This window comes from Sus scrofa, chromosome 4 (genome assembly GCF_054392235.1).
Source record: "Sus scrofa isolate SSC_HxYL_T2T_F1_AM1 chromosome 4, Sscrofa_HxYL_maternal_Yorkshire_Landrace_v2.0, whole genome shotgun sequence".
Taxonomy (NCBI): domain Eukaryota; kingdom Metazoa; phylum Chordata; class Mammalia; order Artiodactyla; family Suidae; genus Sus; species Sus scrofa.
In genome coordinates, this window is record NC_139386.1 from 96260421 (window position 1) to 96273440 (window position 13020).

General features: G+C 36.4%; 2 protein-coding genes across 2 annotated transcripts; both read left to right on the top strand.

Moving 5' to 3' along the window:
- The first annotated feature begins 1351 nt into the window (after window positions 1-1351).
- LOC100153240 (olfactory receptor 10X1-like) lies at window positions 1352-3554 on the top strand. The gene is made up of 2 exons (XM_001927244.2): window positions 1352-1364; window positions 2581-3554. The coding sequence occupies exons 1-2, from the start codon at window positions 1352-1354 to the stop codon at window positions 3552-3554; spliced, it is 987 nt and encodes a 328-aa protein (XP_001927279.2).
- A 6435-nt stretch (window positions 3555-9989) lies between these two features.
- On the top strand, window positions 9990-10937 carry LOC100625880 (olfactory receptor 10X1-like). The gene has a single exon (XM_085024306.1). It carries the CDS (start codon window positions 10005-10007, stop codon window positions 10935-10937), a length of 933 nt encoding a protein of 310 aa, XP_084880432.1. The 5' UTR covers window positions 9990-10004.
- The last annotated feature ends 2083 nt before the right edge of the window (window positions 10938-13020 follow it).

A 13020-nucleotide genomic window follows, 5' to 3' on the forward strand; every position in this document is an offset into this window, starting at 1 on the left:
ATTCTCTTTTCTTCATGATTAATTGCACTACATGTTCACCAAATTATCACTTTTTTAACTTTGGAGGTATGTATTTCCTTTTCAGTTGATCCATATTCTAAATTAAATTTGAGACAAGTTGATTCAGGGACAACCTGAGAGATAGCTCAGGGTAGAAGGAGCATAGTATTCTCACCACCTCTTGAATATACATATTCAAAATGAGCCAGAATAGGGGGACAGTCTGACATTCATATACTGCTATTGCCAAAACACCGATTAGGTATTTAGCTCACAATTATGGAATAGCTAGAAGAAAGGATCTGTATTGGAATTTAAGAGGCTTGTTCATTTAGCTCCACAGGCTTCTGAATTTACCAATGAAAATAAGCTTTTGGAGATGTCTTGAAGGGAATATGGCCTACCGTGTGATATCCTGCTGTTCTGTGTCAGAAAGAGCTTGTTTTTTCTTTTTCTTTTTTTTTTTTCTTTTTAGCTAGGATGTCAAGTATTTTTTGACTATATATATGCAAAATATACATTATATACATAATGTAATAGGCATTGATGTATCCATATGTAATAAATCTAAAATATACCTATTTTTCTGCCTTTGGGGTACTTATATAATCCTTTAGTTTCACAATCAATTTGACTGCATACTTATAGCTTTACTGTGAAGAGTTATAAAAATTTAAGAAACCTAAGAGTATAAATTATTCTACTATTAGAATTTTTCACCATGACTTAGGGAAAAACAAAGGGGCCTTTTGGGACTTAGTATTTTCTTAAAAGGAGTAAAATTTTTCTGAAAGAGTCCAGAATGTTTCTGAAAGCTGTTTACAAGAGAAAGTAGAACAATAATCTGCAAGCGTGAATTTGCATCCTGAGGAAACTCACACAAAAGGTAGATACTAAGGATGCTTACCTAAAGGCATAATCAAGAAGGCCAGGATCATTTAGACACTGCTCCTCATAATATATCCTTAGGCAGGAAGGCAGAGAAATTCTCTAGTCTACTCCCCAGGAGATAATTCCTCAGAGATAAGAAGTTGTGGATATAGTAGAGAAAAATGGAAAGTTTCACAGGAAAGATTAGGTCATGTGACTCATGTGTCACTATGGAAGAATAAAGGCCTTCTCAGATCTAAAAGGATAAAAGTATCTATGGGATTTCAGTGGGACCTATAAGGTAGAATCCATAGGTTGTGCAATTTCTAGAACTATTTATAATTTAGATGCTTTTCTTGCTGCCTCTTCTGACTCTCAGTGACCCACAAGATTCTACACTGAGAATGCTTAATTTTAGTGTGAACTAAATTTGAGGACAGTAAAATGTGTGTCCATTACCATGCCCAAAATCACATGCTATATGTTGCTGAATAGTAACACAGAACAGAGATTGCTTATAGATTTAGCTTTTTTTGAATTATCCAACCCATTGAAGGTTTATTGGAAATGATCTTTTAAATACTCCACCTTGAGAGCCACAGACTTATATGACTCATAATCTCTTTCCTCAAAGAGAAAGCATTGAGAAATGGAAAGAATATACCATTCAATTAAAGCAGCTTGATTCCTGTTACAAATATAATGCTTCATAGATACTGTAATCTTATTTCTAAAATAAGTTAAATAATCACAGCTTCCCTACACATTTCATGATTTTCCTATGCATTTCATCTACATGGTGAGAAGAGTAAACACAGTAAACATATGAACAAATTTGGCAAAATATAGGCTTTATAAATGGGTTCTTATGTATGTTGACATATAGTTAAGGAAAAAATATAGTTCAATATCCTACAAAGTTGAGGGAATATTTTGAATATGAGGGGAAAATATGTGCAATTTCAAGGAAGGTAAGATAAAATCAGATAATAGAATTATCAAGGAACATATAGAATCATTAGCATTTATCTTTTTTTGTATCTTTAGCTTGACATTAATGAAATGGGCAAAATGTCTCATCATCTGAACCACTACATATACACTCAAATTAATTATGATTTAGCGTAATTGTCCTTGAGTGTTTTATCTTCCCTCCCTCTCTTCTGTATAGTGGGAAGGAAGGTTTTTCTTTAATATTTCTGGACCTAACTCTCTTCTCCAAGAAGAGAAAATAACTTTGGGCTTCTCTTATTATTGTAAGCCATTGTCTAAATATGGTCTCCACATTCCTAAAAAGTCAAATACCAAACTTCACTCATTAGTTATTTAAAGACAATGTCATAAGTAGAAGTTGCAAAGTCAGACCCTGACTTTGTCAATGAACAACTTCATGTAACTTCAGGGTTCAGAATCTGATCCAAATCTGAATCATCTTATGCACTTTTATGCCCTTCATCTGTGCATGAATTAGAGTGTTTCCTGTTCTTTTTGTATTACCAGCCAATAACACTTAAATAAAAAAGGGGGCAGAAAAAAACATACTAAGTAATTAGTAACTGGTTGCTTAATAAAAATGGCAAATGAATGAAAATTAGGAAAATACATCTTCTCCATTCACATTGTTCTTTCCCAAATTTTATAGTTGTAACTGTCACTTTGATCATTTGTTTTATTCACACTAAAATTTTCAAGGAATGATGGAGACTTGAGTATTTATTTCTTGTTTTTTTCCAATTCCAGATATTCAAACAATGAAGACCAACCAGACAATCCTGAAAGAATTCGTCCTTGTTGGCTTCTCTGTTTACCCACATGCACAGACACTCCTCTTTGTGGTTTTCTTCTGCCTCTACCTTCTCACCCTCACAGGGAACCTGGCCATCATGTATCTAACATGGGTGGACAGATGTCTCCACACTCCTATGTACCTCTTCCTTAGTGCACTCTCTTTCTCTGAGACCTGCTACACACTGACCATTATCCCCAAGATGCTCGCAGATCTCCTGGCCAAGAACAGAAGCATTACAATCATAGGATGTGGCTTGCAGATGTGTTTCTTCTTGGGGCTTGGTGGCACTAATTGTGTCATTCTCACTTTGATGGGTTTTGATCGCTTCCTTGCCATCTGCAACCCTCTCAGATATCCACTGCTTATGACCAACGTGGTATGTGGGCAACTTGTGGCCTCTGCTTGTGCTACTGGTTTCTTCCTCTCTGTAATAGAGACTACACTGATATTCAGAGGCTCTTTCTGTGGCCTCAACCTTGTCAAACACTTCTGCTGTCACATGCGGGCAGTGGTGAGGCTGTCCTGTTTAGACAGTGAACTCACAGAATTCATTGTAATGGTGATCTCAGCAACAGCCTTGATGGGCACCTTCCTGCTCATCATCCTCACTTATGTTTTCATTCTCTCCACTGTCCTCAGGATCCCTTCAACTAAGGGCAAGCAGAAGGCATTTTCTACCTGTGCCTCCCACCTCACTGTGGTCATCATCCACTTTGGGTTTGCATCTATTCCTTATCTGAAGCCAGGGTCGTCAGGGGGAGATGACGCAGTCATAGCAGTCCCTTACACTGTCGTTACTCCTTTCCTCAGCCCTCTCATTTTCAGCCTCAGGAATAAGGACATGAAGAATGCTTTCAGAAAGGTGCTTGGAAAGACAAGTTCCTTGAATAAATAATCTTGGTTGATTGCTACATGATTGAGTGCCCACAAATATCGGTGAGATATTTACTCTGTGACATCTGGGAGAGCCTATGCCACTTTCTTTTTTCCAGAGGGTGTCATATGTGGGTCAAGTGACTGAGTCTTGGACCTAAGCCATAACAAGCATTTATTTAGCTTACTGAGGAAGTTGCCCAACTACTTCTATCTGTCCATCCAGATTCTAGGCTATTGTCAATCAACCATTACATGACCTACGTATTTGAAGAAGTGGAAACTCAAGAACGTGGAAGGAAAAAAAAATACCTCCGACCACTATACTAAGAGATGTTTTAAAATATCTAGAGATGTTTTAAAATATCTAAGAGATGTTTTAAAATATCATTGAAGAAATTTTCTCCACATCGTTGTGAGGTACTAAATTGTGTCTCCCATGAGACAAGCCATTTCTGATAAGAGATATACTGTGGAGTAATCATCAACTGTGTATTTGTGTATATATTAACAGATACCTGTATTTTTAAGTTCCAAGATGCTCTATTGAATGTTTTAATAACTCTCTTCATGATGCTGTTCTTCAATGACTGTCAGATGCTAACTTCTGAATATACAGGATATTTTGGAACATTGATTTGAATAAACAAACGGGATAGTAGAGCTTACATGTTCCATGACTGGGGAAATCTGTGAGGAGGGCTAGAAATAATATCCATTTTCTATAAGATGAAGATATTAAACAGCAAATGTTTTAAAACAAATACTGTCATGATATTGATGGATGTGACAATTGTTTTTTTATTTTGACAGAAATACAATGTGCAATGAAGTAAAACAGACAAATGCAAAATCGATTATTTGTATTACCTAAAGAAAATAAGAAATACTTTGGATTTTTATATCTCAAATATATAGCAATTGTCTGTGAATTCCAACACATAAGCCTAGGGATTTTCCCAAATCCTTTTCTCAGTTCTGATGCTAACATGTCCTTTCTTGAAGGACACAACTACTCTACTGATACTTGTTCATAGAAGCAATAGTTGTGATAGACCAGAGATAAGAAATATTCAAGTATTCAATAATAGTAGCATAGATAGATACTTGTTAATATGCTTATACAGAGGATTGGCATGTAGCAATAAAAGTGAATAACTATAGTTACATACTTCGATATACATGTGAAACACCCCTTTTCACTTTTAGACTATGTGTTACTTCAACAACATAAGAGCTAGGTTAAATTAAAAGAGTTTGGCTCTGGAACAATTTCTATTAGATTTTTTTTTTTAATTTTCTTACCAGAAAAGTCCCTTAGTTTGAAGCAGTTGGGTATTTACTCAAATCAATAAGATATTAAAATAAGGGATAAATGAAGGTATAAAATAGGAGATAAGTGACTTCCGTTTTCCACTTAAGTGTAAAAAGAGTCCATTTATTTACATATGGCATTAACTCTGCCCAAGAAACTGCACTACCATAGTGAAAACAAAAACACAAGAAACTCACATTCTTCTTGGGAAGAAACGTAATTATAACCTACATTAAGGTTGTCACTTATTTATGGGAGTGATCAAAAGACAACAGACACATAAAAAGTCGCTAAAGGGTTCAGTCATATCGTTGGTCAATGTCCCCAGATAAGGATGCTCTACCTCAACGTATGAGACTCATCTAAGAAGCTCCCTAGATAGAAGAAAGACACAGCCAGGAAGAGGGCTGCCTGGGTCATAACAAATCTTAAACACTGATATCAGGAACTATTTTCCCAAAGAGGGCAGAATTTTGCTTTATTATTCTATGGAACAATTTATATTATAGGGTAGAGTTGAAAAATATAGAGCAATTAGGAGATTTGTAAGGGGATATGGTTAGAAAAGGGGCATTTAAACTGAGTCTTATCAAAACCATTGTCATTCTAGGATGATTGTGAGCATAACAAGCTGTTCCTGTGAGGAGCAATATCAGGGATCTATTACTGTAAGAGGATGGTGAAGAATAGAATTTGCTAATCAAGCCAGTCTCTAAACAAACGTGAACGCAAATAACAAGAAGAACAAAACGAACATGTGGGTGTTTGAAGGGGGAGGACCAAGAACCAGGGTTTCTTTAATATATTATCTAAAGCATTTAATTTTCACAACCAACAAAAAATATGAGACATGTAAATAAACATGATATTACCCAATACCAGAAAAAATATCAGACAGAAGGAACTGCCCGTTAGTATAACTACATTTAAATAACAAAAACGTCAAAGTAGCTATTGTATATTCAAATAACTAAAAAAAAATGATTAAACTAGTAAAATATCATGACAATTTTGATCAAATATAGAATATCAATAAAGAAATAGGAATAACAAAAAAGAACCCAACAGAAACAATGGACTTGGAATTACAATAACTGAAAAAAATTTTTTAAAAAGTCATTTAGATATTCTTGACAGCAGAACTGCTTGGAGAAAGAATAAGTGAACATAAAATTAGATTCATAGATGGAGTTTCCTTTGCGGCACAGCAGAAACGCATCCAACTAGTAACCATGAGGTTGCCGGTTCAAACCCTGGCCTCACTCAGTGGGTTAAGGATCCGGCATTGCTGTGAGCTGTGGTGTAGGTCACAGACATGGCTCAGATCTGGTATTGCTGTGGCTGTGGTGTAGGCTGGCAGCTACAGCTCTGATTCCACCCCTAGCAGGGAATTTCCATATGCCATGGGCATGGCTCTAAAGAGACAAAATATATAGACAGATGATAGATGATAGATAGATAGATAGATAGATAGATAGATAGATAGATAGATAGATACCTAGAACAGAGTAGTGGTTACCTGAGGTTAATCACTTAAGGAGCCAGGTATGACTTAGAATACCAACCCTCGCTATTTTAGAAGTCTTCCCAAAACTTCTCCTCCATGGCACCTTCTCTGACCACTGGTCCATTTTCTCTTATTTTGTCGGATCTCTATTTGACTCCATAGCACCCTACAGCATAATTCACTTAAATGGCCACTATATTTAAAAAAAAAAAAAAAGGCTAAAGCAAAGTTTCTCTGCCAAGTTTATGGTTACCTCTCAATCCATAACTTTATTATCTTTCTTGTCCTGCACACGTTCATCCTCAAGATTGAAGAATATCAAAGTGACAATGCAGGACCCTATGTGGCCTTCCCCTCAATTACTCTGCCTATCTCTTGTTTGCAGAAAAGCTTTAGTCTCCCAGACCACCCTTGAGTCACAAGGGGCTGAATCTAGTGTTAATGATGGGAAGACTATGAATATGTAGTAACAAAAATACCAGTTGGGCCAGGAGAACTGGTGACAATTTAAACAATAGTTCAGCTACATAGCAGAGTTAGAGAATCTTTGGTTACTCCCTGAAAGACATAGATAACAGTGCCTGACATACATTCCTGAGTTGTTTTGCAGATATTAAGACTTAGAAGGAGCTAACTGCATGACGACCATGAGCATGTAGCTCCCAGAATGACTGGCACCTGAGGATTGATGACACTAATCCCTGTGACATCAGCCACCCACCATCAAAAAAATCAGAGAATGGTTCATGAGCTAGTCACACACCCTATGACTCTCTCCTCACCTTGCCTTTAAATATTCTTTCCTAAAATCCATTGAGGAATTCAGGTTTTTTGAGCAACTAGCCACCCTTACTCCTTGCCTGGCTTTGCAATACATGTTCCACTTTCCTTCATCATACCCAGTCAGCACATTGACTTTATTGAGAGTGATCTAGCAGACCATAGTTTGGGGCCATAATATGTCTTCCACCAAGATATAAATCCCTGTAAGAAGATACTATTCCTTACACTTTTCTGGGTTTTCCTGTAGTAAAGTCTTTAAACAGTGCAATCCCTTTGACAATACCCAGGGAAAAAGTCAGTGATTAACAGAAAGTGCTTTATGGTGAGTGGAATTGTGAATTGAATGAGCATTAGGGATGAAATTCACTCCCCTCCCTGCCAAAACAAAACTTACAAAGCAGCAGAAAGCCTTGGTTTGGGGCAGAATATGAACTCCCCAGAGATTTCCAGTAGAGTTTTACAAGTCACATGTTACACAAAACTCTGGAACTAATGAGAGCAAATTACAAAGTAGAGCGAGAAAGTTCTCTTGCTCCTTCTGATGAAAGAAGAGAGAAATCCCTGAGAGTCTCTTAACCAGAAGAAAACCGCTGGAGCTGAGGAACCTCAAGCCCTGATGATAATCAGACCATGTCTCTAAAGGGTTAGAAGGAAAGACTCTATGAACAGTTGCAATTTAGTGAGTATGGGGAACTAATCATAGTGCTTTGGGCTAGCCTCACAACTCATAGCAGAAAACCTCAAAGCCATGGAAAGCTGAAGTGCACAAAATCAGGGCCTCTCCTTCTTTCCCAGCTGGGGGAAACTTCTACCCAGAAATTACAATGTCACAAAACTAGTAGTAATAAAGTTAAGAATGCAGACTCTCTGACCAATGACTTTCATACTAAGTCAGTCAATCTTTGTCTCTTTTTTTGTGAAGAACAAAGCATGCTTCCAACAATTTGAAGACTATCTTGGATGAATATAACTGTAATCCTGAATTAGCTCTAGAGTGCTGATAAAATACACAAGGTAGGAAACTGTTCTTGATGATTTGACTCTCTTTTCATTATAATTAATTGTCACTACATTTTCACCAAATTATCATTTCTCTTTGACTTTAGAAAGGGTGTGTATTCCTTTTGTCAGTAGATCCATATTTCAAATTATATTTGAGATGAATTGATGTAGCAACGCTTTCAGAGACAACTGAGGGTAGGATGGATATACATAACATAATATAAGAAGAAATATACTTATGTTTATATGTAATAAGTATAACGTATATTATTTATATATTTTTTTTCCACTTTGGATTACTTAGTAAATCTTTCAGTGCCACAATCCATGTAATTGCATTCTTATAGATTTACTGTGACGAGTTATAGGAATTTAAGAATTTTAATGTATAAGTTGCTCTACTGATAGAATTTTTCCACAGTGGCTTAGGATAAACAGAGGAGCATATTGGGATCTAATATTTCCTGACAGAGGGATAAAATCTTTTGGAGCAGTCCAGAATACTTCAGAAAGCTGTCTATAGGGAAAAGTGAAACAATAATCTACAGGTGTAGATTTGGATACCAAAGAGACACGACTAAGTTTTGATACTAGGGGGCTCACATAAAAGGTCTTATTGACGAAGCCCAGAATCAATTCCATGGTGTCCAATACAATATATGCTTAGGAGAAAAGTCAGAGAAATACTCTTCTCTTTGGGAGATAATTACTCATAGATAAGAAGGTGTAGGTATAGGGAGAAAAAAAAAACAGGAAAGGAAAAAGATAAATAGAGGAAACTTCATAGAAAAGATCACTAAGTAGTGATCAGGGTTCAGATTCTCATCCAAATCTGACGTCAGTTACAGTATTTTCCATTCCTTTGAAAAAACTACCGGCCAATAAATTCTTTTCATAAATAGGCCAGAAAACGTCATAATAAGTTATCAGTAATTAGTTGCTCTATAAAAAGGAACAAATGAATGAAAAGTTAGAAAAAGCCATCATCTCCATACAAATGGTGATCTGCTAGGCTAAATACAGAAGAATCAATTGGTGTAGCTACTGTGGAGAACAGTTTGGATGTTCCTTAAAAAACTAAAAACACAATTACCATATGAGCTAGTGATTCTACTCCTGGGCATACATCTGGAAAAGAAGAAATTTATAATTTAAAAAGATACATGCACTCCAATGTTTATAGCAGCACTATTTACAATAGCCAAGACATAGAAGACATCTAAATGTTCATTGACATGTAGAATAAATAAAGAAAACGTGGTACATATATACCATGGAATATATTCCATTTTTAAGCCATATAAAGGAATTAATTAATGCCATTTGCAGCAACAAGGATGGATCTATCATATTAAGTGAAGTAAGTCAGATTAATACAAACGTCATTATATATCACTGATAGGTGGAATTGAAAAAAAAATCATGCAAATGTACTAAGTTACAAGATAGGAATAGACTCACAGACACAGAAAACAAATTTATGGCTACCAAAAGGGATAGTGGGAATGAGAGGAGAGATAAATTAAGAGCTTGAATTAACATATATGCACTCCTATATAAAAATAGGTAAGTAACTGGACCTACTGTATAACCCAGGGAACTATGCTCAATAACTTAAGTAACCTATAATAGAAAAGAGTGTGTGTGTGTGTGTGTGTGTGTGTGTGTGTGTGTGTGTGTAAGTAACTGAATCACTTTACTGTACACTTGAAACTAATAAAACATGGCAAATTAACTACAATTTTAAAAGAGTCAATGGGCAATTGCAACATGGTTATTTTTCACATTCACACCAACATTTTCAAGAGATAATGAAAAATTCAATATTTATTTGTTGCTTCTTTTACATTTCAGGCCTATAAAGAATGAAGACCAACCAGACAATCCTGAAAGAATTCGTCCTTGTTGGCTTCTCTGTTTACCCACATGCACAGACATTCCTCTTTGTGGTTTTCTTCTGCCTCTACCTTCTCACCCTCACAGGGAACCTGGCCATCATGTATCTAACATGGGTAGACAGATGTCTCCACACTCCTATGTACCTCTTCCTTAGTGCACTCTCTTTCTCTGAGACCTGCTACACATTGACCATTATCCCCAAGATGCTCGCAGATCTCCTGGCCAAGAACAGAAGCATTACAATCATAGGATGTGGCTTGCAGATGTGTTTCTTCTTGGGGCTTGGTGGCACTAATTGTGTCATTCTCACTTTGATGGGTTTTGATCGCTTCCTTGCCATCTGCAACCCTCTCAGATATCCACTGCTTATGACCAACGTGGTATGTGGGCAACTTGTGGTCTCTGCTTGGGTTGCTGGCTTCATTATCTCTGTTACTGAGACTACACTGATATTCAGAGGCTCTTTCTGTGGCCCCAACCTTGTCAAACACTTCTTCTGTCATATGCGGGCAGTGGTGAGGCTGTCCTGTCTAGACAGTGAACTCACTGAACTCATTGTAACAGCAATCTCAGTGTCGGGCTTGATGGGCACCTTCCTGCTCATCATCCTCACTTATGTTTTCATTCTCTCCACTGTCCTCAGGATCCCTTCAGCTGAGGGCAAGCAGAAGGCATTTTCTACCTGTGCCTCCCACCTCACTGTGGTCATCATCCACTTTGGGTTTGCATCTATTGTCTATCTGAAGCCAGGAGCATCAGGGGGAGATGACACAGTCATAGCAGTCCCTTACACTGTTGTTACGCCTTTCCTCAGCCCTCTCATTTTCAGCCTCAGGAATAAGGACATGAAGAATGCTTTCAGAAAGGTGCTTGGAAAGACAATTTCCTTGAATAAATAATCTTGGCTTATTGCTCCATGATTGAATGTCCTCTGAAGTCATTGAGGCATTTGCTCTGTTACAGCTGGAAAACAGTGTACCATTTGCCTTTTTCCAGAGTTTGGCATATGACGATCAAGTCACTTATTCTGGGACCTAAACCATGACAGTCATTTACTTAGCTTGTTAAGGAATTTATCCATCTCTTCGAATTCTACCTCTACATGTGCTACTATCAAACTCTACCTACTAGTACTGCCAGTTCTCCAGATACTTCTACTTTTATCTCCTTCTCTCCAGATATTAGGCTTCCACAAATCAGCCTCTGGGTTTCCTGCATCTTTGTTGAAGTAGGATAAATATTGTGGAAGAAAAAAACAACTGTGACTACTATACTAAGAAATGTTTTAAAATATCTAAAGATGTGAAGGTTTATTTATCTAGGCAAAGATGTGAGACACTTGTTTGTGTCTCCCAAGAGATGAACCGTTTTAACAGGAGCTTCATGATGCAGTAATCATCATCTCTCTATTTGTGAACATTTGGATTGATATGAGTTTTTTAAATCCCATGTCATACTGATTATTAAAGATTTTTAGTATCATTTTTCATGATGGTGTTCTTCAATGACTGCCAGATGCTAGCTTCTGAATAAACAGGATATTTTGGGACATTGATTCAAATAGGTCAACAGGACAGTAAAGCCTACAATTTCCATGACAGAGGGAATCCATGATGATAGCTGGAAATAACCTATTTTCTATAAGATGAAGGTATTAAACAACACATTTTTAAATAGTCATGGTGTTAGGGTTTCCCTTGCCACACAGTGGGTGAAAGATCTGGCATTATTCCTGCAGTGGCTCAGGTCATAGCTATGGCTTGGGTTTGATCTCTGGCCCGGGGACTCCCACATGCCAAAAAAAAAAAGTCATGGTATTGATGGGTGTAATAAATAAAAGTTGTTTTGGAATAATTTTAGCAGACATACAATATGTAATAAAGGAAACTAGGTAAACACTATATCAAATCTTCATATTACCCAAAAGAAAAAAAAAGAAATACTGTGGCGCCTATAGCTTATATATCACAGATAAATAGCAAGTGATCTTACTGCAAATTCCAACACACAAGCCTAGGAACTTTTTTGAATCATTTTTCAGTCCTGCTGCTAAGCAAATCCATGCCGTCTCATGTAGGACATAAATATTGTACTTGAGGTTTGTGTATATAAAATGTATGAGAAGTGCTGGAGAAAAATTCTGAACTTTGTTAATTATGGGGATATTATAAAGATAAGATAATGGATCAAATTTTTATGTACTTATATTGATTAAATTTACCTCTTGTCATGACTCTGTCATATTTCCTGGGGCCATTTTTGTGGCACATGTGCAGGCAGAATATTTACCCTCTACATCTGTTATCACTGCCTCAGTGACAAGAGTGTTTCTTCTATTTGTTTCCACCCCTCAGAATGTTTCATTTAAGCTATCTATGAAAGCTATAAAATATTGGATACTTGCTCATGGTGAGTGTAGAAGAAGTGATGTTAAGTCTAGGCTCAAATTCCTAAACTTGAATATGAGCTAATTCACTTTCATGTGTCTGATATGGTAACTGTGGCAGGGATTGTTGTTGCCACTGTTAAGCTAGAAATAAATATCTGGGAATATATGGGAGCTGGAAATACCTATATGTTTAGAAGTCAAGAAACATACTTCTGAATAAACAATGGATGAAATAAGAAACCCATGGATGGGAGAAAAATTACTTAAATTTGAGGAATTGTAAATACTACTGTTTGAAATTTTTGATACAGCTTTTCAGTATTTGGCTGGAAATATAGTCTTCAAAATAATTATTAGAAAATTCATATGCTGCAAGTTTATAAGCATTCATATCAAGAATTTAGTAAAGGAATAACTGAACATGTAAAGATTGTGAAGAAGGAAATTAAAATATAAAAAACATAAAATATGAGAACATAAATTAATGGAATAGTAGTAGAGTGGTTCAAAGAAGTCAAAGGTTGGAATATTGAAAATATTAATATTCATGACATCAATGAAGGAATAAAGACAGATGACAAAAATAAACAATC